The sequence below is a fragment of the Scyliorhinus torazame genome, chromosome 4 (genome assembly GCF_047496885.1).
Source record: "Scyliorhinus torazame isolate Kashiwa2021f chromosome 4, sScyTor2.1, whole genome shotgun sequence".
NCBI classification, from domain to species: Eukaryota; Metazoa; Chordata; class Chondrichthyes; order Carcharhiniformes; family Scyliorhinidae; genus Scyliorhinus; species Scyliorhinus torazame.
The window spans coordinates 190,369,259-190,392,368 of NC_092710.1; the positions used below are offsets into that span (position 1 = coordinate 190,369,259).

A 23,110-nucleotide genomic window follows, 5' to 3' on the forward strand; every position below is an offset into this window, starting at 1 on the left:
TAGAGGAAGGCGCAGAAGGATGGGTGAGTAAATTTGCAGACGATACTAAAGTCGGTGGTGTTGTCGATAGTGTGGAAGGATGTAGCAGATTACAGAGGGAGATAGATGAGCTGCAGAGCTGGGCCGAGAGGTGGCAAATGGAGTTTAACGTAGAGAAGTGTGAGGTGATTCACTTTGGAAGGAATAACAGGAATGCGGAATATTTGGCTAATGGTAAAGTTCTTGAAAGTGTGGATGAGCAGAGGGATCTAGGTGTCCATGTACATAGATCCCTGAAAGTTGCCACCCAGGTTGATAGGGTTGTGAAGAAGGCCTATGGAGTGTTGGCCTTTATTGGTAGAGGGATTGAGTTCCGGAGTCGGGAGGTCATGTTGCAGCTGTACAGAACTCTGGTACGGCCGCATTTGGAGTATTGCGTACAGTTCTGGTCACCACATTATAGGAAGGACGTGGAGGCTTTGGAGCGGGTGCAGAGGAGATTTACCAGGATGTTGCCTGGTATGGAGGGAAAATCTTATGAGGAAAGGCTGATGGACTTGAGGTTGTTTTCGTTGGAGAGAAGAAGGTTAAGAGGAGACTTAATAGAGGCATACAAAATGATCAGGGGGTTGGATAGGGTGGACAGTGAGAGCCTTCTCCCGCGGATGGATATGGCTGGCACGAGGGGACATAACTTTAAACTGAGGGGTAATAGATATAGGGCAGAGGTCAGAGGTAGGTTCTTTACGCAAAGAGTAGTGAGGCCGTGGAATGCCCTACCTGCTACAGTGGTGAACTCGCCAACATTGAGGGCATTTAAAAGTTTATTGGATAAACATATGGATGATAATGGCATAGTGTAGGTTGGATGGCTTTTGTTTCGGTGCAACATCGTGGGCCGAAGGGCCTGTACTGCGCTGTATTGTTCTATGTTCTATGAAACAGGACAAATCCAACCCAGCCAATTACCGCTCTATCTGTCTACTCTCCGTCCTCAGCAGAGTGATGGAAGGAGTCATAAACAGTGCTATCAAGTGGCACTTACTCAGCAATAACCTGCTCTCGGACACTCAGTTTGGGTTCCGCCAGGGTCACTCAGCTCCTGACCTCATTACAGCCTTGGTTAAAACATGGACAAAAGAGCTGAATGCCAAAGGTGAGGGGAGAGTGACTGCCCTTGACATCAAAGCAGCATTTAACCGAGTACAGCCTCAAGGAGTACACTCTGATATGGACCCATATTGGCTTTGGAGTGGCTGAATTTTCTCTTCTTTTGAGTGGTCCTTGTGTGTTTGGGGGGGGGGGACAGAAGTAGGGTTGGCCCTCCCTTCCTCCCAGGGTTTTCCTCAGTTTAGGGGTAGCCCTGTCGGCTCTCTGGTCCTGAATGGATTTCCCCCCTGTCCTACGCCAGGGACCAGTTTATATTCCTTTTGGTTCTTGGCCCCATGATATCCTGTATTGGTGCTGGTGGTCCAGTAATCTCTCTTTTGTCCTATCTGGGGCTGGGAGTTGGGATTATCAAGGTTTGGATACTTGATGTTGGCTCTTATTATTGCTCGCTTTTTACTACCTCTATGGGCGACCCTAAGCTGAGTGTTAAGGTTTTGTTGTGCTTGGTCCTCTCTTAGATATAGGATGGCTGCCTGTTCCGGAGTCTGGATGTGGAGAAGAGTTGAAATTGCACTGCAAGAGTTAGTCTATGTCCCCTCAGCACAGGGTTCTCAGGGTATTGTTTTCTTCTTCTGTCATTTTGTTTTGTAGCTATGAGACATGTAGGTCTATAATGTTGCCTGTATCCTGTTTGGGTGCAGACAGTTCATTTATCCCTGGAAGGAACATGTTGGGGATTTTGTCCCTAATTCATACGGTCTTATTTGCTCCCAATACTGTAATGATTAATGTTTTAGTGGTGTGTGCCGTAAATCGATACCTATCAGTGTCTTTTTAATTTACTTTGTTTGGTGCAAATTGTTTGTAAAACATTGAAAATCCCAATAATAGACATTTTCAAAAAATGGGTGATCGCTGTGAAGGTTGTCATCTCCCACCCACTTTGAAAATGGTAGCCTACACTCAGCAGAATCTGGTACAAAGGCATCACAACTCCACAAATAGCATTTCAGGGACAACCCAGCATGTGACTGTAGTCACCTGAATTAGACGTTGACCACAATGTGAATGAATGTAAACCTCCCCCCCCCCCCCCCCCCCCCCCCCAACCACCACCACCATCCCCCTGCCCTTAGCTAATGCATGGTCTCTCAATCTCTCTCTCTTTCTCCTGACCTCAGCCCCACCCCGTATCTACCTTTTTGTGGCTCGGTATCATATTTTGTTTTATAATACCTCTGGGAAGTGCCTTGCAAAGGTAAAAGGAAATCTCCGATGGAACCGCTATGGTCTCCCGTTCCACACATTAACGCTGTATCCAACAGCAAGATTAAGCAAGATCCACTGCAATTCGCATACCGCGGCAACCGGTCCACATCAGACACCATTTCCCTGGCCCTACATCCCGAGAGCATCTCGAAAACAAGGACTCCTACATTAGACTCCTATTTATTGACTACAGCTCCGCCTTCAACACCATAATCCCAGCCAAGCTCATATCAAAGCTCCAAAACCTAGGACTTGGCTCCCCACTCTGCAAATGGATCCTCGATTTTCTGACCAACAGACCACAATCAGTAAGAATGAACAACAACCCCTCCTCCACAATAGTCCTCAACACCGGCGCCCCGCAAGGCTGCGTACTTAGCCCCCTACTCTACCCCCTGTACACACACGACTGCGCGGCAAAACTTGGTTCCAACTCCATCTACAGGTTTGCTGACGATACGACCATAGTGGGCCGGATCTCGAATAACGATGAGTCCAAATACAGGAGGGAGATTGAGAACCTAGTTGTGTGGTGTAGCGACAACAATCTCTCCCTCAATGCCAGCAAAACTAAAGAACTGGTAATTGACTTCAGGAAGCAAAGTACTGGACACACCCCTGTCAGCATCAACGGGGCCGAGGTGGAGTTGGTTAGCAGTTTCAAATTCCTAGGGGTGCACATCTCCAAAAATCTGTCCTGGTCCACCTACGTCGACGCTACCACCAAGAAATCACAACAGCGCCTATACTTCCTCAGGAAACTAAGGAAATTCGGCATGTCCACATTAACCCTTACCAACTTTTACAGATGCACCATAGAAAGCATCCTATTGGGCTGCATTACAGCTCGGCCCAGGACCACAAGAAACTTCAGAGAGTCGTGAACACCGCCCAGTCCATCACACGAACCTGCCTCCCATCCATTGACTCCATCTACACCTCCCGCTGCCTGGGGAAAGCGGGCAGCATAATCAAAGATCCCTCCCACCCGGCTTACTCAGTCTTCCAACTTCTTCCATCGGGCAGGAGATACAGAAGTCTGAGAACACGCACGAACAGACTCAAAAACAGCTTCTTCCCCACTGTCACCAGACTCCTAAATGACCCTTTTATGGACTGACCTCATTAACACTACACCCTGTATGATTCATCCAATGCCAGTGCTTATGTAGTTACATTGTATATGTTGTGTTGCCCTATTATGTATTTTCTTTTATTCCCTTTTCTTCTCATGTACTTAATGATCTGTTGAGCTGCTCGCAGAAAAATACTTTTCACTGTACCTCGGTACACGTGACAATAAACAAATCCAATCCAATCCAAGCAAGGACAGAAATGATGCCAACAGTAAAGTTTGAGCATACATGCGTCTCGCAGAAGACAGGCTTTAACTGTAGTTCCACCTGTCTGCAAATGCCTAATAACCACCAACGCTACTTTCATATTGGTGCTCATTTTGAGCAGGCCACAGGTGGCCAGGGGGTGGAAATACACCACAGACTTTAAAGGGGTATTTAAAGATAATTTGCATTTGGCAGGCTGCAATTAGCAGACACAGCTGCCAACCCACGTAACCCATAGAGGAAAAATGTTAGCATGGTTTTTACAAGCTGAGAATTGGCAATATGCCTCTCTGATCTATTTACCTCTTCTGGCTGCCACAAGACTGTCTGAAAATGGGTGGGAAATGAGAGGAAAGTTCAGTCCTGCTACTGTCTGGATTCAGCTGCTACACAACAGAACGAGTGTCCTACTTCATTGAAGCATTCAAAATAAATTGGTCTTGATTTAATAAGCAGGTGAGAGAAATTGGCTCTCAAAGCAGGATTAGAATTCATACCACTTTGCAAAAAGCACTAAAACACCTTGAAATAAAAATAGAGAATTCTGGCAATACTCCGGTCAGGCAACATCTTTCGAGAGATCTGAAGCATTAACTCTATTTCTTTGTCCACAGATTCTGCCTGATCTGCGGAGTATTTTCCAGCATTTTCTGTTTTTATTTCAGATTCCCAGAATTCACAAAATTTTCTTTTGTATTTGTAGCTAAACAGGTTGAGCTCGATATGGTGACCTTCTTGGTCCAATCGTCTACTGTTATATTATCATTTCCTGTTTGTAAAAAATACCCAATAGAAGGATTTAGTTTTTGAAGGATTTGAAAAATAATCCCATTAGTTTCTAGTTAGTTAGGACCTGAATAGGTTGTAGGCCATTTGTCCCATTTTTGATCTGTTTGGGTATTTAGTTTTCTATTCCAGAAAATACATGTCAGTGACAGGAAGTGGAATAGGAGTTCTAGAACAATATTATCAAGCACTCCCAGATTGGTTATGGTAAAGCATCATATACTCTTCCGAACCTTAAACGCTCACGTCCCAGTTACAGTGTGACATTTTCTTTCCCCCACACCTGCCACCTTCAACAGCTTCCCTAAATGGGATTAGAATTGAGTAGCACAATGGTCGCAGCTTTCTCCTCTGGACTTTTGTTTTCAAGGAACTACAGGATTGAGGCTTCTCATACAAGATAGATGGCGTATGTCTCATAACACCGAGGCTGAATTCAAGCTAAGGTCCACTGGATGAAATGATGATGTGCTAAACTGCTGCATTCACCCAGTTTACAACCATGCATCCAATGTAATAGTGATGCAAGTGGAATTCATAATGAATTTTAAAAGGCAAGAGGCTGCATGTTAGAAAAACAAAATCTTAAGGAGAAATACATAAAATTCAGTAATTCCATAAAGATCCTGATAAGCTATTTTAATTTTTTTTTAAATGTATTTTATTTGAAGCATGTGTAAAAACAGCAACATACACAACACTCCACACACCACAACCTAACAGTCTACGGTTTGTACAATTTTTCCCCTTTTTACCCCTTCCCCTCCCCCTTCCCCATCCCCCACGATGAACAGTTCCTCAAACATTGTCATGAACAACCCCCACCCTGTCCCGAAGCCCTCCGCCGACCCCCTCAACTGAAAACTTGATATTTTCCAGCCAGACCACCCCCCCAATGGCGTATCCAACCTCCAATTCAACAAGATCCTTCGCCGGGCAATTAGAAAGGCGAAGGCCACGACATCGGCCCCCTTCCTCTCCAGCAGTTCCGGCATTTCCCAAAGACCGCCACCATTGGGTCCGGCCTGACCTTCATCCCCACAATTTTAGATAACGTCCTAAACACCGCGTACTAGTAATTCTCCAGCTTCTCACAACCCGAGAACATGTGCGCATGATTCGCCGGTCCTCACCCACACTTCTCATATTCATCTGCCACCCCTTGAAAGAACCCACTCATCCTCCCCCGGGTCATATGTAACCTATGCACCATGATCCTTGATCCTTGGACTGGATCAAGCTCATCCTCGTGCAGGATGAGGTTGGATTCATGCCATGCTTCCCCTCACACCACAGATCCCAGTCTATTCCCCCCCCCCCCCAACTCCTCCTCCTATTATTTCTTGATCCTCACCACTTGCCCCCTACGCTGCTCCCCAAACCACCTATATATGTCCCCAATCCTACCCTCTCCCAACTCATCCGGACCAGCAAATGCTCCAATAGGGCATACTCCAGCAACCTGGGGAACACCCTCCACTCTTTCCTTGCAAAATCCCTTGCCTGCATGTATCTGAATTTACTCCCTTTCAGCAACTCATAACTCCCCCGCAACTCATCGAGACCAGCAAACTGCCCTTCCAGATACAAGTCCCTCACCAGTCCTGCCTCCCTCCACTTCCCGTACATCCCATCCCTCTCCCCCGGCTTAAACCTGTGGTTTCCGCACAGTGACACCGACACCCCTTCCAACTTGAAATGTCTCCTCAGCTAATTCCACACCCTGACTGTCGACTGCACCACCGGGCTCCTCGTATATTTTCCCGGAGCTAACGGCAGATAAGCTATTTTTATTTGTCTTCGATCTAGACTTATTTTTTAGATTGTGTGGATTATATTCTCATTCAATTTACTTATGCTGCCACTGTGTTTTTTGTTTTATTTAGGCATGGGCTGCTTCTGGGGTGCTGAGAGAAAATTCTGGGTTCTAAAAGGGATCTATTCCACTCAGGCTGGATATGCTGGTGGATTTATTCCAAACCCAACCTATGAGGAGGTCTGTTCAGGTACGTTTGGATTTTCCTCTGTGCTTGCAGGCTAAGTGGCATTACAAATGCTGGCACAGTTGGGAATATTGAAATAAAGTTCTAAAGGAAAATTTTACTCTGAAAGTTCATAGCTTGTTACATATTATATAGATGTTTGGATACCTGACAATCTTTACAAGTTGGGAAGTTGATCAAGAGTTTCAGATGTTGCCTTGAACCATGATGGGAAAAGCAAAGGATGAATGTAGACTTTTGAAATTGCTTTCAAATAAATACTTTTGGTGATAGGTCTTTGCAGTTTATGCACAGTTATTTTTGTGTGTTGTAAGATCCTCTTGTGGGGCTGGAATTGACTTTGCACCTGCCCAGGATGTCGTAACAGTGCCAATAGATAATGAACCTCATGTGGTTTAATGTATGACCATACTGAAGGACTAATAGTTTCACTGTAATCACTTAAACTATAGATTCATAACTTGCACTGCATTAGTGGGAGATAATGCTACATATGTCAATAAGAAAAAAAGGGAATAGAAAAAAAGTCTTTAAATTCACATAGCATCTTTCACAACTTCTGGAAGTCTCAAAGTGCTTTTGAAGTGTAGTCACCGTTGCACGGCAAGGTCTGATAAACAGCAGTGTTTTGATGGCCAGACAATATATTTTTAAGCAATGGTTCAGGGATAAATATTGTCCAGGACACCAAGGGTAACTTCCCTGCTCTTCTTTGAAATAGTGCGGTAGAATCTTTTATATCTGGCAGAGAACACAAAGAAGTTCAGTTTAACATCACATCAGAAAGATGGCACCTCTGTCAGTGTAGCACTCCCTCAGTACTACACTGGAGAGTCAGCCTGGATTCTGTGCTCAAGTGTCTGGAGCAGGACTACTTTCTAGCTTAGAGTTGAAAATGCTACCAACTGACCCAAGATGATGCTAGTATTTTGTTTTTGTTTAAAAATATAGATTCATTTCTAATTTAAGTATTTTACTCTTCATTTCTCCCTGTACCATGCACCACTTGGCAGCTGTGGAGGCGGGTTGGCAATTTGCTCTCCAGTCTTCATTTGTGGCCAAAACTGTTTCAGCATAACTCCATCTCCCAGTTTTCTTGCCCTCATCGTAAAGAAACATTTTCCCGGTACTCCTGCTCCCATGACTGATTGAGTGTGTGGAATTATACTGGGGACCTATATCATGCCATTTGTTTACTTAGTGTGCTGGAACACTAGTGCTCTTAAACAACACAGTTGCCTAGGAGCTTGAATTTATTGTAGTGTTATTGCAGCTCCTGTAGCTTTTCTCCCCCTACAATTGTGATATTTAAGGATTTGCAACAAAATTATAATTTTTGCACGACTAAACAAACTGATGAGAAAAGGTGTGGCCTTATCCCCAATCGTTGATGAGCACTTTGACTTCTTTGGAAGCAGATATTAAAATAATATAAGGAATCTTTCCTTTGAAATATAAAACTTTCTCAAACATTGTTTGTAAGCTTGTACAATGAACAATATATTAGATTTTTCACAGCAATTTCCTTGTGTAAGGGATAACATAATTGCATATAATTTGCTGTACAAGTGTCAAACCTGGCTCATTTGTGGTCGCACTTCTGCCTCCGAGTCGCAAGGTTCCAGGTTCAAGTCCCATTCCTTGAACAAAAATCAAGGCTGACACTGGAGCACTGAGAGTGCACTGCACTTTTGGAGGTGCTGTCCTTGTTGTGGATGAGATGTTAAACTGAAGCCTCAGTTGCCTGCTCGGGTGGATAGAAAAAAATCAATCCTGTGACACTGCATTAAGGAAGAGCAGGTGAGTACCCCTCATGGCAAATAGGAAATTACGACGCATCAGCAGAAGATTAGACTGAGAGAGCCACCTCAATATTTACCCCAAAATCAACATCACAAAAACCACATTGTCCTTTGTGGGAGCTTGTTATGTGAAAACTTACCACACCACAGAGAGTGACTAAGCTTCAAACGTACTTCATTGGCTGCAAAGAGCCAGTTTGAGACATCCCTTGGTTGTGGTCAGGTCCACGTAGTCTTTTATTTATTAGAAATTTGGCCATCCTGCACAGAGAAGTACATTTATTATGCGTGGCAATTCATTTTAGATAGATGTTGGTATTCGGTCAGGATTCCCATTTTAGTGAAGAGTTGCCGTACTTGCTTAACTGGGAAATGCTGGGTTCAGTTCGTGTCCCTGTGACTGCATGTCTCTAATGCATTGTTCCATTGTGTAACTGGATGTCTCCCACATTGTATGTGAAGGAGCAGCGTTCGCTTTTTGTGTGTGTTTACAGAAGAAAATGGACCAGATTTAAAAGCAGCAACATGCAATGCTGAATGTACTAACCTTGAAATTGAAACTGTTCAAATAGCCAGCCTCTTAATGAAGTTGAAAAGCTGCGACAAATTGAGAGGATATCTGAAATGAGAAATTGAATATATTTGAACATTAATGATAAACAAAGCAGTATTTCCTGGATTGAACTGCAGAATAAGTTAAATATCTAAAGAATCAAATATAGTGACAAAATCAAAAATAAAAGTAGCTAGCAGCACTGTCTAATAGTTTTTTTTAAACATCTCAGTGGTCAGATTGTATTTAAGCTCACAGTTGACAAAAACTTTTTCTAATCAAAAAGTTTATAGTCTAATAAATACAGAGAATTTATATCGCAAAGAGAACTAGATGGTGAATGTATTAGAATGCAAATCCTTCACCTTCTTAATTTGAATCCACTCCAGAGATTACTTTTAGGAAAATTGAGTTTATACAGCATCAATCCGATGTTTAGTGGGTAGAAATGTAGAACTGTGCAAGTTTATCCAATTCACATGGAGAGACCACATGGAGGACTGGTTTGTTAATGGGAATTGTAGTGTCCTGCTGAGAGTAGAGGTTTATGCCTCAATCGTGCTAAACATGCAGTGGGAGTGCTTGATGCTAACAGTGAGTGAAATAATGTTCTGTTCTTCAACACGGATATTCTTCACCTTGATGAGCACAGAAGTTATTATAAAGAGATAGAAAACATTTCACTGCATGAGGTTACCAATGGTGAAGATTCATTTTCACAGGTACTTTGCCTGTTATTATAAAGAGATAGAAAACATTTCACTGCCTGAGGTTACCAATGGTGAAGATTCATTTTCACAGGTACTTTGCCTGTTCTTCTCCAATGTGATCGTCTCTCCATGTAAATTTGTTTATTGCTGTTTTCTTTGTCATTACATTTTCCATGATTTAGGTGGTATCAAGTAAATTAGCCATTCTCTGTATATTAATGTACCCTGTTTTGCAAATAATGAGCAAGCATTGGTGACCCTGTTTGGATCAGGTGAAGGTTCTGCCCCCCACAAGTCTGCTATCCTTCAACTAATATTATTAAAACATGGGCTTTGGTCATCTATCTCATTCACTCTTGTGGGAGCTTACCATGCACAAGCTGCCCGATGTGTTTAACTTCACTTTGAACATAGTTTATTGTCTATAAGGCACTTTGGGATGCCCTGAGTTTGTGAAAGGCGCAATAGAAACGCAAGCTCTTTCTTTGGCCATTAAGCCGGTTAAATCGAGCAATGACCACAAATCTGGTGAAACAAAGCCATGCTGGCATTTTCCACATTTCAACAGGCCACTAAACCGGTGCCATGTCACCTTTCAGGCGGACTTTTAATATCAGCAATTAGACAATAAGACCACAAGACATAGGAGCAGAAGTAGGCCTTTTGGCCCATCGAGCCTGCCTCGGTCATTCAATGAATTGAGACTGGTCTGATATAATTCTCAACTCCACTTTCCCTCCTTATCCTCCCAACCCTTGATTCTCTTACTGGTTAAAAATCTGTCTATCTCAGCCTTGAACATACTTATGACCCAGCCTCGGTAGCTCTCTGCGGTAAAGAATTCCACAGATTCGCTACCCTCTGAGAGGAAAAATTCCTCCTCATCTCTGTCCTAAATGGGTTAACCCTTGCTCTAAGATTGTGCCCTCTGGTCCTCGACTCTCCCACAAGAAATGTTCAGAATGGAGTTCAGTTACAAGTGGAGTACCACAAGGATCTGTTCTGGGGCCGTTGCTGTTTGTCATTTTTATCAATGACCTAGAGGAAGGCGCAGAAGGGTGGGTGAGTAAATTTGCAGACGATACTAAAGTCGGTGGTGTTGTCGATAGTGTAGAAGGATGTAGCAGGTTACAGAGGGATATAGATAAGCTGCAGAGCTGGGCTGAGAGGTGGCAAATGGAGTTTAATGTAGAGAAGTGTGAGGTGATTCACTTTGGAAGGAATAACAGGAATGCGGAATATTTGGCTAATGGTAAAGTTCTTGGAAGTGTGGATGAGCAGAGGGATCTAGGTGTCCATGTACATAGATCCCTGAAAGTTGCCACCCAGGTTGATAGGGTTGTGAAGAAGGCCTATGGAGTGTTGGCCTTTATTGGTAGAGGGATTGAGTTCCGGAGTCAGGAGGTCATGTTGCAGCTGTACAGAACTCTGGTACGGCCGCATTTGGAGTATTGCGTACAGTTCTGGTCACCGCATTATAGGAAGGACGTGGAGGCTTTGGAGCGGGTGCAGAGGAGATTTACCAGGATGTTGCCTGGGATGGAGGGAAAATCTTATGAGGAAAGGCTGATGGACTTGAGGTTGTTTTCGTTGGAGAGAAGAAGGTTAAGAGGAGACTTAATAGAGGCATACAAAATGATCAGGGGGTTAGATAGGGTGGACAGTGAGAGCCTTCTCCCGCGGATGGAAATGGCTGGCACGAGGGGACATAGCTTTAAACTGAGGGGTAATAGATATAGGACAGAGGTCAGAGGTAGGTTCTTTACGCAAAGAGTAGTGAGGCCGTGAAATGCCCTACCTGCTACAGTAGTGAACTCGCCAACAATGAGGGCATTTAAAAGTTTATTGGATAAACATATGGATGATAATGGCATAGTGTAGGTTAGATGGCTTTTGTTTCGGTGCAACATCGTGGGCCGAAGGGCCTGTACTGCGCTGTATCGTTCTATGTTCTATAACCCTGTCACCCAGGAGCCAACGCCTCCAGTTGCGGGGGTGGGGGGGCCTCGAACATGTCAGTAATCGTCGAGTGTGCCAGGATGAAGTGGGCAGCACGGTACCACAGTGGTTAGCACAGTTGCTTCACAACTCCAGGGTCCCAGGGTCGATTCCCGGCTTGGGTCACTGTCTGTACGGAGTCTGTACATTCTCCCCGTGTGTGCGTGGGTTTCCTCTGGGTGCTCCGGTTTCCTCCCACAGTCCAAAGATGTGTAGGTTAGGTGGATTGGCCATGATAAATTGCCCTTAGTGTCCGAAAAGTGTAGGGTGGGGTTACGGGGATAGGGTGGAGGGGTGGGCTTAGGTAGGGTGCTCTTTCCAAGGGCCGGTGCAGACTCGATGGGCCGAATGGCCTCCTTCTGCATTGTAAATTCTAAGAGGAAACAACCTATTAGCATCTACCTTGTCGATCTGCCTGAGAATTGTATATGTCTTAGCAATTCTTCTGAACACCAATGAGTACAGGCCCAACCTACCTAACCTCTCCTCATAAGAAAATTCCTCCATATCTGGGATCAACCTTGTCAATCTTCTCTGGTCTGCCTCCAATACCAATACCAGTATATATTTCCTGAGTTAAGGGGACCAAAACTGTTTACAGTATTCCAAGTGTGCCTTGTATAGTTTTATTTTTATACTCCATTCCTTTGAAATAACGGCCAACATTCTATTTTCCTTACCAATTACCTGCTGAACATGCATGCAAGGTTTTGTGATTTATGCGTGACCATTCCCAAATCTCTCTGTGCTACAATTTTCTGCAGTCTTTCTCCATTTAAATAATACTCAGCTCATTTATTTTTCTTACGAAAGTGCAAAACTTCACATTTTTCCTACATTATGGCCGAGATTCCCCAAGCCCGTGGCGGCTTGGAGAATCGGAGTTGACGCCGGGACGGCCCGCGACGCCGGTCTGACCCGGTACCTTAAAAGCTGGCCCAGTATGGCCCTTCCCTAGTTGGACCGTCTACATATTGTTTCAAGAAGCCTTCCTGAATGCTCCTTACTAACTCTGCCTCATCCAAGCCCCTAGCACTAAGTGAGTTCCAAAGACGATATCACAGCATTACAAGGCAGCAATTTCGGTAATGATGTAATGATGATCGGAGTATGATAGGAAAGGACAAAGCACTCATTCAGTACCTTGTCCATTTCCTCTGGTTCCACTCATAGATTCCCTCCCTTAAACCTTGAATAAGCCAACCCTTTCCATGGCTATCCTCTTGCTCTTTATATATGTGTAAAAAACCTTGGCGACCGCCGAGGAACCTGGAGGCTGCCCGCTCCGCCAGGTCCCGCTGGTAAGGACCTACTCTAATTTACGCCGGCGGGACCGGCAAAAAACGGGTGGCCACTCGGCCCACCGCGGGCCGGAGAATCGCCGGGGGGGGGGGGAGGGGTGTGGGCGCTGCTAGCGGCCGCTGACCGGCGTGTTTCCCACCCCCGCCAAATCCCCGGTGCCGGAGAATTCGGCAGCCGGCGGGGGCGGGATTCACGCCGCCCCCCCGGCGATTCTCCGACCCGGCGGGGGGTTGGAGAATCCCGCCCCACTAGTCAAAGCTCTTCATTCAGAAATGTGCCCTTCCAGTACTACCCTCTGTCTTCTTTGACCGAGCCAGTTCTGCAATCATCTTGCCAACTCATCTCTGATCCCATGTTAGTCACCTTCAGTACCGGTCTGCCATGAGGGACCTTGTCAAAGGCCTTACTGAACTCAATCATCTTTGTCACTTCCTTAAAAAACTTGATCAAGCTAGTGAGACAGGACCTCCCCTTCACAAAACTATGCTGCTCCTCGCTAATACGTCCATTTGCTTCCAAATGGGAGTAAATCCTCGAAGAATCCTCTCCAATAATTTCCCTACCACTGACGTAAGGCTCACCGGCTTTTAATTTCCTGGATTATCCTTGCTACCCTTCTTAAACAAAAGAACAACATTAGCTAGTCTTCTGGGACCTCATGTGTAGCCAGTGAGGATACAACAGGCCACACTTGGAATATAGTGTCCAATTCTGGTTAAGGATGTGGACGCTTTGGAGAGGGCACAGAAGAGGTTTACCAGGATGTTGCCTGGTATGGAGGGCATTAGCTATGTGGAGAGGTTGGATAAACTCAGTTTGTTCTCACTGGAACGACAGAGGTTGAGGGGCGATCTGATAGAAGTCTACAAAATTATGAGGGTCGTGGACAGAGTGAATAGTAAGAAACTTTTTCCCAGGATGGATAAGTCAATTACCAGGGGATATAGGTTTAAGGTGCGAGGGGGAAAGTTCAGAGGAGACGTGTGAGGGAAGTTTTTTACACAGAGGGTAGGGGCTGCCTGGACCTCGTTGCTGGAGGAGCTGGTGGAAGCAAGTACAATAGTGACGTTTAAAGGGCGCCTTGACAAATACATGAATAGGATGGGAATAGAGGGATACGGACCCTGGAAGTGTAGAAAGGTTTAGGTTAGACGGGCACCATGGTCGGCGCAGGCTTGGAGGACCGAAGGGCCTGTTCCTGTGCTGTACTTTTCTTTATTCTTTATTCTTTGTTCTTACTACAGAACCAGCCTCCCCTCTATTTAGTTTAAAGCAATCTTTATTACCCTAGTTATTTGGTTTGAAAGAACACTAGTCTCAGCACATTTCAGATATAGGCTCTCCAACAGTACTGCCCCCACTTTCCCAGTATTGGTGCTAGTGCCGCATGAACCGAAACCTACTTCTCCTACACCAGTCTTTGAGCCATGTATTCATCTCTCTTCTGTTATGGACCCTATGTCAATTTGCACACAGCGCGGGAAATAATCCAGAGATTATAACCTTGGAGGACCTGTTGTTTAATTTAGCACCCAGTTCCTCAAACTCTCTATGTAGTACCCCTTTCTTCATTCTACCTATGTCATTGGTACCTCCATGGACTATGACAATGGGATCCATCCCCTCTCCAAGTTCCTCTCCAGCCCGCAGCAGATTTTCTGATCCCTGGCACCAGGCAAGCAACACAGCCATGTGGACTCTCGCTCATTGTTACAGAGAACAGTGTCAATCCTCCTCACTATACTGTCCCTTACTCCCACTACATTCTTAAGCTCCTCCCACTTGAATGGCTTCCTGTACCACAGTGTCATGGCCAGTCAGCTCATTCACCTTGCAGCCCCCAGTCTCATCCAAAAAAGCTGAAAGAACTTCAAACCTGTTGGACAATTGCAGCGTCTGGCACTCCTGTACTCCTGCCCCCTGGGTCCCCTTACCTGCCTTAGCTGCAGTCACACCCACCTGCTCCTGACCTTTTCAAACCGGAACATTCTGCATTAAAGGGTGTGACCGACTAATGCAACAAACTGTCCAGATAATTCCCTCCCTCCCTGATGTATGTCAGTGTCTTCAGCTCAAACTCCAGCTCAATAACTCTGAGCTGAAGCTCCACAAGCTGCAAACACTGGATAACACCAGTATCTGTTGCAGCCTTGACACATTACCTGTCCTGCTATTCTTATGATCTTTAACTAATTGTTTAATTATTTAATTCAATTATTTATTTTCTTTTAGATATTGATTAATCTTATCTCAAACTGCAGGACAAATTAAAACCTTTGGAAACTAGACCTTGACCACTTAATGTATATTCAGCAGTTACTCACCAACAGTTCACCTCACCCCCTTTAGAAGAGCAGAAATCAGTTAGAAAAAGTTAGAAAAGCAAAGGGGTATCGCCCTCCCCGCCCCACCCAACTCCAGTCCTCACCAAACCCTCTCCCCACAAAAACCAACCTCCCCACCCCACAGGATGCCCTCCCCGCCCCATCCAACTCCCCTCCCCTCCCTACCGTCATCCCCTCCCCACCCAACTCCCCTCCCCACACTCCCATTTCCACCACCCTCCGAACCACCATCCCCTCCCCACCCAATCCCCCTCCCACCGCCCTTCCCTCCCCACCCAACACCACTCCCCACCCAACCCCCCCTCCCCACTCCCCACCTCACCGAACCCCCCTCCCCTCCACCCTCCCCACCCCACCGAACCCCCCTCCCCTCCACCCTCCCACCCCACCGAACTCCCCTTCCCCCCTCACCAAACTCCCCTTCCCCCTCACCAAACTCCCCTTTCCCCCTCACCAAACTCCCCTTCCCCCCACACCAAACTCCCCTTCCCCACCTCACCAAACTCCCCTTCCCCCCTCACCAAACTCCCCCCTTACCAAACTCCCCTACCCCCCTCACCAAACTCCCCTTCCCCCCTCACCAAACTCCCCTTCCCCCCTCACCAAACTCCCCTTCCCCCCTCACCAAACTCCCCATGCCCCCTCACCAAACTCCCCATCCCCCCCTCACCAAACTCCCCTCCCCCCTCACCAAACTCCCCTTCCCCTTCACCAAACTCCCCTTCCCCCCTCACCAAACTCCCCTTCCCCCCTCACCAAACTCCCTCCCCCCCCCACCAAACTCCCCTTCCCCCTCACCAAACTCTCCTCCCTCCTCACCAAACTCCCCTTCCCCCTCAACAAACTCCCTTCCCCTCCACACCAAACACCCCTCCTCACCAAACTCCCTTCCCCTCCTCACCAAACTTCCCTTCCCCCCCTCACCAAACTCCCCTCACCAAACTCCCCTCCCCCTCACCAAACTCCCCTCCCCCCTCACCAAACTCCCCTTCCCCCTCACCAAACTTCCCTTCCCCCCCTCACCAAACTCCCCTTCCCCCCTCACCAAACACCACTTCCCCTCTCACCAAACTCCCCTTCCCCCTCACCAAACTCCCCTTCCCCCCTCACCAAACTCCCCTTCCCCCCTCACCAAACTCCCCTTCCCCCCTCACCAAACTCCCCTTCCCCCTCACCAATCTCCCCTTCCCCCCCTCACCAAACTCCCTTTCCCCCCTCACCAAACTCCCCTTCCCCCTCAACAAACTCCCCTTCCCCCTCACCAAACTCCCCTTCCCCTCACCAAAAACTCCCCTTCCCCCCTCACCAAACTCCCCTTCCCCCCTCACCAAACTCCCCTTCCCCCTCACCAAACTTCCCTTCCCCCTCACCAAACTCCCCTTCCCCCTCACCTAACTCCCCTTCCCCCCTCACCAAACTCCCCTTACGCCTCACCAAACTCCCCTTCCCCACCTCACCAAACTCTCCTCCCCCTCACCAAACTCCCCTCCCCCCTCACCAAACTCCCCTTCCCCCTCACCAAACTCCCCTTCCCCCCCTCACCAAACTCCCCTCCCCCCTCACCAAACACCACTTCCCCCCTCACCAAACTCCGCTTCCCCCTCACCAAACTCCCCTTCCCCCCTCACCAAACTCCCCTTCTCCCCTCACCAAACTCCCCTTCCCCCTCACCAATCTCCCCTTCCCCCCCCTCACCAAACTCCCTTTTCCCCCCTCACCAAACTCCCCTTCCCCCTCACCAAACTCCCCTTCCCCCTCACCAAACTCCCCTTCCCCCTCACCAAACTCCCCTTCCCCCCTCACCAAAAACTCCCCTTCCCCCCTCACCAAACTCCCCTCCCCCCTCACCAAACTCCCCTTCCCCCTCACCAAACTTCCCTTCCCCCTCACCAAACTTCCCTTCCCCCTCACCAAACTCCCCTTCCCCCTCACCAAACTCCCCTTCCCCCTCACCTAACTCCCCTTCCCCCCTCACCAAACGCCCCTTCCCCCCTCACGAAACTCCCCTTCCTCACCTCACCAAACTCCCCTCCCCCCTCACCAAACTCCCCTCCCCCTCACCAAACTCCCCTTCCCCCCCTCACCAAACTCCCCCCCCCCTCACCAAACACCACTTCCCCCTCACCAAATTCCCCTTCCCCCTCACCAAACTCCCCTTCCCCCCTCACCAAACTCCCCTTCACCCCTCACCAAACTCCGCTTCCCCCTCACCAATCTCCCCTTCCCCACCTCACCAAACTCCCCTTCCCCCCCCTCACCAAACTCCCCTTCCCCCCCCTCACCAAACTCCCCTTCCCCCCCCCTCACCAAACTCCCCTTCCCACACCTCACCAAACTCCCTTCCCCCTCACCAAACTTCCCTTCCCCCTCACCAAACTTCCCTTCCCCCTCACCAAACTCCCCTTCCCCCTCACCTAACTCCCCTTCCCCCTCACCTAACTCCCCTTCTCCCCTCACCAAACGCCCCTTCCCCCCTCACCAAACTCCCCTTCCCCACCTCACCAAACTCCCCTTCCCCCTCACCAAACTCCCCTTCCCCCTCACCAATCTCCCCTTTCCCCCTCACCAAACTCCCCTTCCCCCTCACCAAACTCCCCTTCCCCACCTCACCAAACTCCCCTTCCCCCCCTCACCAAACTCCCCTTCCTCCCCTCACCAAACTCCCCTTCCCCCCTCACCAAACTCCCCTTCCCACCCCTCACCAAACTCCCTTCCCCCTCACCAAACTCCCCTCCCCCTCACCAAATTCCCCTCCCCCCCCCACCAAACTCCCCTCCCCCCCTCACCAAACTCTCTCCCTCCTCCCCAAACTCCCCCCCCTCACCAAACTCCCTTCCCCTCCACACCAAACACCACTCCTCACCAAACTCCCTTCCCCTCCTCACCAAACTGCCCTCCCCTCCACACCAAACTCCCCTTTCCCCCCACCAAACTGCCCTCCCCCCCCACCAAACTCCCCTTCCCCCCCTCACCAAACTCCCCTCCCCCTCACCAAACTCCCCTCCCCCTCACCAAACTCCCCTCCCCCTCACCAAACTCCCCTCCCCCCTCACCAAACTCCCCTCCCCCTCACCAAACTCCCCTTCCCCCCCACCAAACTCCCCTCCCCCCCCTCACCAAACTCCCCTTCCCCCCCTCACCAAACTCCCCTTTTCCCCCCTCACCAAACTCCCCTCCCCCTCACCAAACTCCCCTCCCCCTCACCAAACTCCCCTCCCCCTCACCAAACTCCCCTTCCCCTCTCCAAACTCCCCTCCCCCTCACCAAACTCCCCTTCCCCCCTCACCAAACTCCCTTTCCCCCTCACCAAACTCCCCTTCCCCCCTCAGCAAACTCCCCGTCCCCCCTCACCAAACTCCCCTTCCCCACCTCACCAAGCTCCCCTTCCCCCCCACCAAACTCCCTTTCCCCCTCACCAAACTCCCCTTCCCCCCTCAGCAAACTCCCCTTCCCCCCTCACCAAACTCCCCTTCCCCACCTCACCAAGCTCCCCTTCCCCCCCACCAAACTCCCCTTCCCCCCCACCAAACTCCCCTTCCCCCCTCACCAAACTCCCCTTCCCCACCTCACCAAGCTCCCCTTCCCCCCCACCAAACTCCCCTTCCCCCCTCACCAAACTCCCCTTCCCACCCCTCACCAAACTCCCTTCCCCCTCACCAAACTCCCCTCCCCCTCACCAAATTCCCCTTCCCCCCCCCCACCAAACTCCCCTCCCCCCCTCACCAAACTCTCTCCCTCCTCACCAAACTCCCCCCCCTCCTCACCAAACTCCCTTCCCCTCCACACCAAACACCACTCCTCACCAAACTCCCTTCCCCTCCTCACCAAACTGCCCTCCCCTCCACACCAAACTCCCCTTTCCCCCCACCAAACTGCCCTCCCCCCCCCACCAAACTCCCCTTCCCCCCTCACCAAACTCCCCTCCCCCTCACCAAACTCCCCTCCCCCTCACCAAACTCCCCTCCCCCCTCACCAAACTCCCCTCCCCCTCACCAAACTCCCCTTCCCCCCCACCAAACTCCCCTTCCCCCCCTCACCAAACTCCCCTTCCCCCCCTCACCAAACTCCCCTTTTCCCCCCTCACCAAACTCCCCTCCCCCTCACCAAACTCCCCTCCCCCTCACCAAACTCCCCTTCCCCTCTCCAAACTCCCCTCCCCCTCACCAAACTCCCCTTCCCCCCTCACCAAACTCCCTTTCCGCCTCACCAAACTCCCCTTCCCCCCTCAGCAAACTCCCCTTCCCCCCTCACCAAACTCCCCTTCCCCACCTCACCAAGCTCCCCTTCCCCCCCACCAAACTCCCCTTCCCCCCTCACCAAACTCCCCTTCCCCCCTCACCAAACTCTCCTCCCCTCCTCACCAAACTCCCCTCTCCTCCTCACCAAACTCTCCTCCCCTCCTCACCAAACTCCCCTCCCCTCCTCACCAAACTCCCCTCCTCACCAAACTCCCCTCTCCTCCTCACCAAACTCCCCTCCCCTCCTCACCAAACTCCCCTCCCCTCCTCACCAAACTCCCCTCCTCACCAAACTCCCCTCCCCTCCTCACCAAACTCCCCTCCCCTCCTCACCAACCTCCTGCCCCACTGAACTCCCCTCCCCACCACTCTCCCCACCAGCCCGAACCTCCCTCCCCACCGGACCCCTCTCCCCACCACTCTCCCCAGCCCACTGAACGCCCCTGCCCACAGAGCTCACCTCGCCACCGAACCCCCCTCCCCACTGAACCCCGCTTGCCACCGAACCCCTCTCCCCACCAAACCCCGCTGAACCCCTCTCCCCACCGAACCCCGTTCGCCGCTGAACCCCTCTCCCCACTGAACTCCCCCCCCCTCCCCCCCTTCTCACAAACTTCCACCAGCTGTCCAACGCGGCAATTCTTGTTGTAATATTATTCGCCCATCCTAATCGCACAGCCAGCTAATTAGAAATCTTGAATGAGGCAAATAAAAGGATTAATTATTATCTACTGTGATGTAATTTATTCTTAAGCAGTGTATAATATTTTGAATCCATGATTGCGCCATATTATCACATTGAGTGAAAGTTACAGTAACGAATACGATAAATGAAAATCAAACTTTATTGAATTGTATTTGTAACTGACCTGGCACAAAACATGCATTCCAAATGTATACACTGGTCAATAACCCTTCAACAATAAAGTTGACTGGATGAGTATTGTTCATTTTCTGTGACCTCTTTGTTGCTGTATAATTCAATTCATGAAGCTCAAGGTTTTCTGCAGCACTATTTAGTTATTTGTCATTGTGCTAATGCTGTTTCTACAGCAACCATTTTTTTCCTGCTGCTGTCGACTATGCTGTATTTCAAAGCTGTTTGCTCCTCGTCATGTTGAACATCTTTGTCAGTCTCCTGCAAATATCTCTCAATTGTTTGCATCAATGCCACACGACTGCAGCCTGCACTTCAGGATGCGGCTGAAGTACTTTCCCTGGCTGCTTTGTGACCGTTTCAGCTCACTGTGCAGGCGAAAAATGCTTTTATTCTTCACTCGATGTCCTGGCTGCACTATGGCAGCATCAAGACAATTTCCCTCCTCTTCCACACACCTTGGGAAGCCTGTCATTTGATCTGTATGGTGGCTGTAAAATGGCATCAATGGTACTTTTATAGTTCTTCGGTGTGTGATGATCTAAATTAAGGACTGACTGATTGATTGATATTTATTGTCACATGTACTGAAGTACAGTGAAAATATTTTTCTGCGGTCAAGGGAACGTACACAGTACATACAGAGTAGACAAAAGAATAATCGACAGAGTACATTGACAAATGGTACATCAACAAATAGTGATTGGTTACAGTACGGATCAAGGGCCAAACAAATGCAGCATAGGGCATTGATGTACTGTCAATTACCACGAGACGCGAATGGTGAAACAATCGAGGCTTTATTGCACAAGATGTTGTGCTTCCTGCAACTGGAACCAGAATGGGAGCAGTGCAGGAGAGCACACACTTTTATACGTCGCCGGCTGGGAGGAGCCAGCAAGCTGGCTATGGTACCTGTAATACAGTGGCAATACCGTAATACATGCAAAGTGTTACTAGTGATGTTTACCACATTCACCCCCGTTTAAAAAGAAAAGTCCGGCGGGGGTGAAGAAAACATTACAGGTTGAGTCTGTCGGGGGCTCTGACCCTCCGCTGCGATCACCTCGGTAGTGTGGGCGCCGATGTGGTCACCTGTGACTCCGGGAACGTGTTGTCCTCTCCTTAGTCACCCCTTAGTGGACCTAGTGGGGGAGACGGACGGATCCTACTGGGGTGGGGGCGGCGGCGAGGTTCTCTGGTGGGAGGGTGGGTGGCGCAGGGGTGAACGAGGCAATCGGGGGTGGTATCAGGTCAGGGGTTGTGGGTGGGGACCCAGCGGGTGCCAGGTCCCGGAGGGAGACTGTGTCCTGTCGCCCGTCGGGGTGTGCCACGTAGGCGTACTGTGGGTTTGCATGGAGGAGGTGAACTTTCTCAACCAAAGGATCCGATTTATGGCTCCGCACATGCTTTCGGAGGAGGATGGGTCCAGGAACCGTCAGCCATGTTGGGAGCGAGACCCCGGAGGTGGACCTCCGGGGGAAGGCAAACACACGTTCATGGGGGGTTTAGTTAGTCGCGGTGCAGAGGAGCGATCGGATGGAGTAGAGTGCGTTGGGGAGGACCTCCTGCCAGCGGGAGACCGGGAGATTTCTAGCCGAAAGGCCAGCAGGACGGCCTTCCCTCTCCACCTGCCTGTTTCCCCGGGGGTTGTAGCTGGTCGTCCTGCTCGAGGCGATGCCCTTGCTGAGCAGGAACTGACGCAGCTCATCACTCATGAAAGAGGATCCCCGATCGCTATGGATGTAGGTGGGGAAACCAAACAGGGTGAAGATGCTGTGCAGGGACTTGATTACCGTGGCAGAAGTCATGTCGGGGCATGGGCTGGCGAAAGGTAACCGGGAGTACTCATCAGTTATGTTGAGGAAGTACACATCGGTGGAGGGGAGGGGCCTTTGAAGTCTATGCTGAGCGCTCCAAGGGGTGGGAGGCCTTCACTAGGTGCGCTTTATCTGGCCGGTAGAAGTGCGGCTTGCACTCTGCGCAGACTTGGCAGTCTCTGGTTACAGATCTGACCTCCTCAATGGAGTAGGGCAGATTGCGGGCCTTGACAAAATTGAAGAACCGGGTGACCCCTGGATGGCAGAGGTCATTTTGGAGAGCCTGGAGCCGGTCCACATGTGCGCTGGCACATGGGGCAGCACGGTGGCATTGTGGATAGCACAATAGCTTCACAGCTCCAGGGTCACAGGTTCGATTCCCGGCTGGGTCACTGTCTGTGCGGAGTCTGCACATCCTCCCCATGTGTGCATGGGTTTCCTCCGGGTGCTCCGGTTTCCTCCCACAGTCCAAAGATGTGCAGGTTAGGTGGATTGGCCATGATAAATTGCCCTTAGTGTCCAAAATTGCCCTTAGTGTTGGGTGGGGTTACTGGGTTATGGGGATAGGGTGGATGTGTTGACCTTGGGTAGGGTGCACTTTCCAGGAGCCGGTGCAGACTCGATGGGCCAAGTGGCCTCCTTCTGCACTGTGAATTCTATGATAATGTACCGCGGGACAGGGCTCATTGAGCTTCCCCGGGCGATACAAGATCTCATAGTAATAGGTGGAAAGCTCGATCCTCCACCTCAAGATCTTGTCATTTTTGATCTTGCCCCGCTGCGTATTGTTAAACATGAAGGCAACCGACCGTTGGTCAGTGAGGAGAGTGAATCTCCTGCCGGCCAGGTAATGCCTCCAATGTCGCACAGCTTCCACTGTGGCTTGGACCTCGTTTTCGACAAGAGGAGTGCCGAATTTCGAAAGCATGGAGGGTGCGGGAAAAGAAAGCCACGGGTCTGCCCGCCTGGCTGAGG

At 49.5% G+C, this 23,110-nt stretch overlaps 1 protein-coding gene across 2 annotated transcripts in view; it reads left to right on the forward strand.

Annotated features, from left to right (window-relative positions):
• msraa (methionine sulfoxide reductase Aa) overlaps positions 1–23,110 on the forward strand; it is a 576,857-nt gene that overhangs the window by 279,675 nt on the left and 274,072 nt on the right. For both annotated transcript variants that reach the window (XM_072499028.1, XM_072499029.1), the window contains exon 3: positions 6,374–6,493. In XM_072499028.1, coding sequence (XP_072355129.1) covers positions 6,374–6,493 — 120 coding nt within the window. The remainder of the gene's footprint in view (positions 1–6,373; positions 6,494–23,110) is intronic.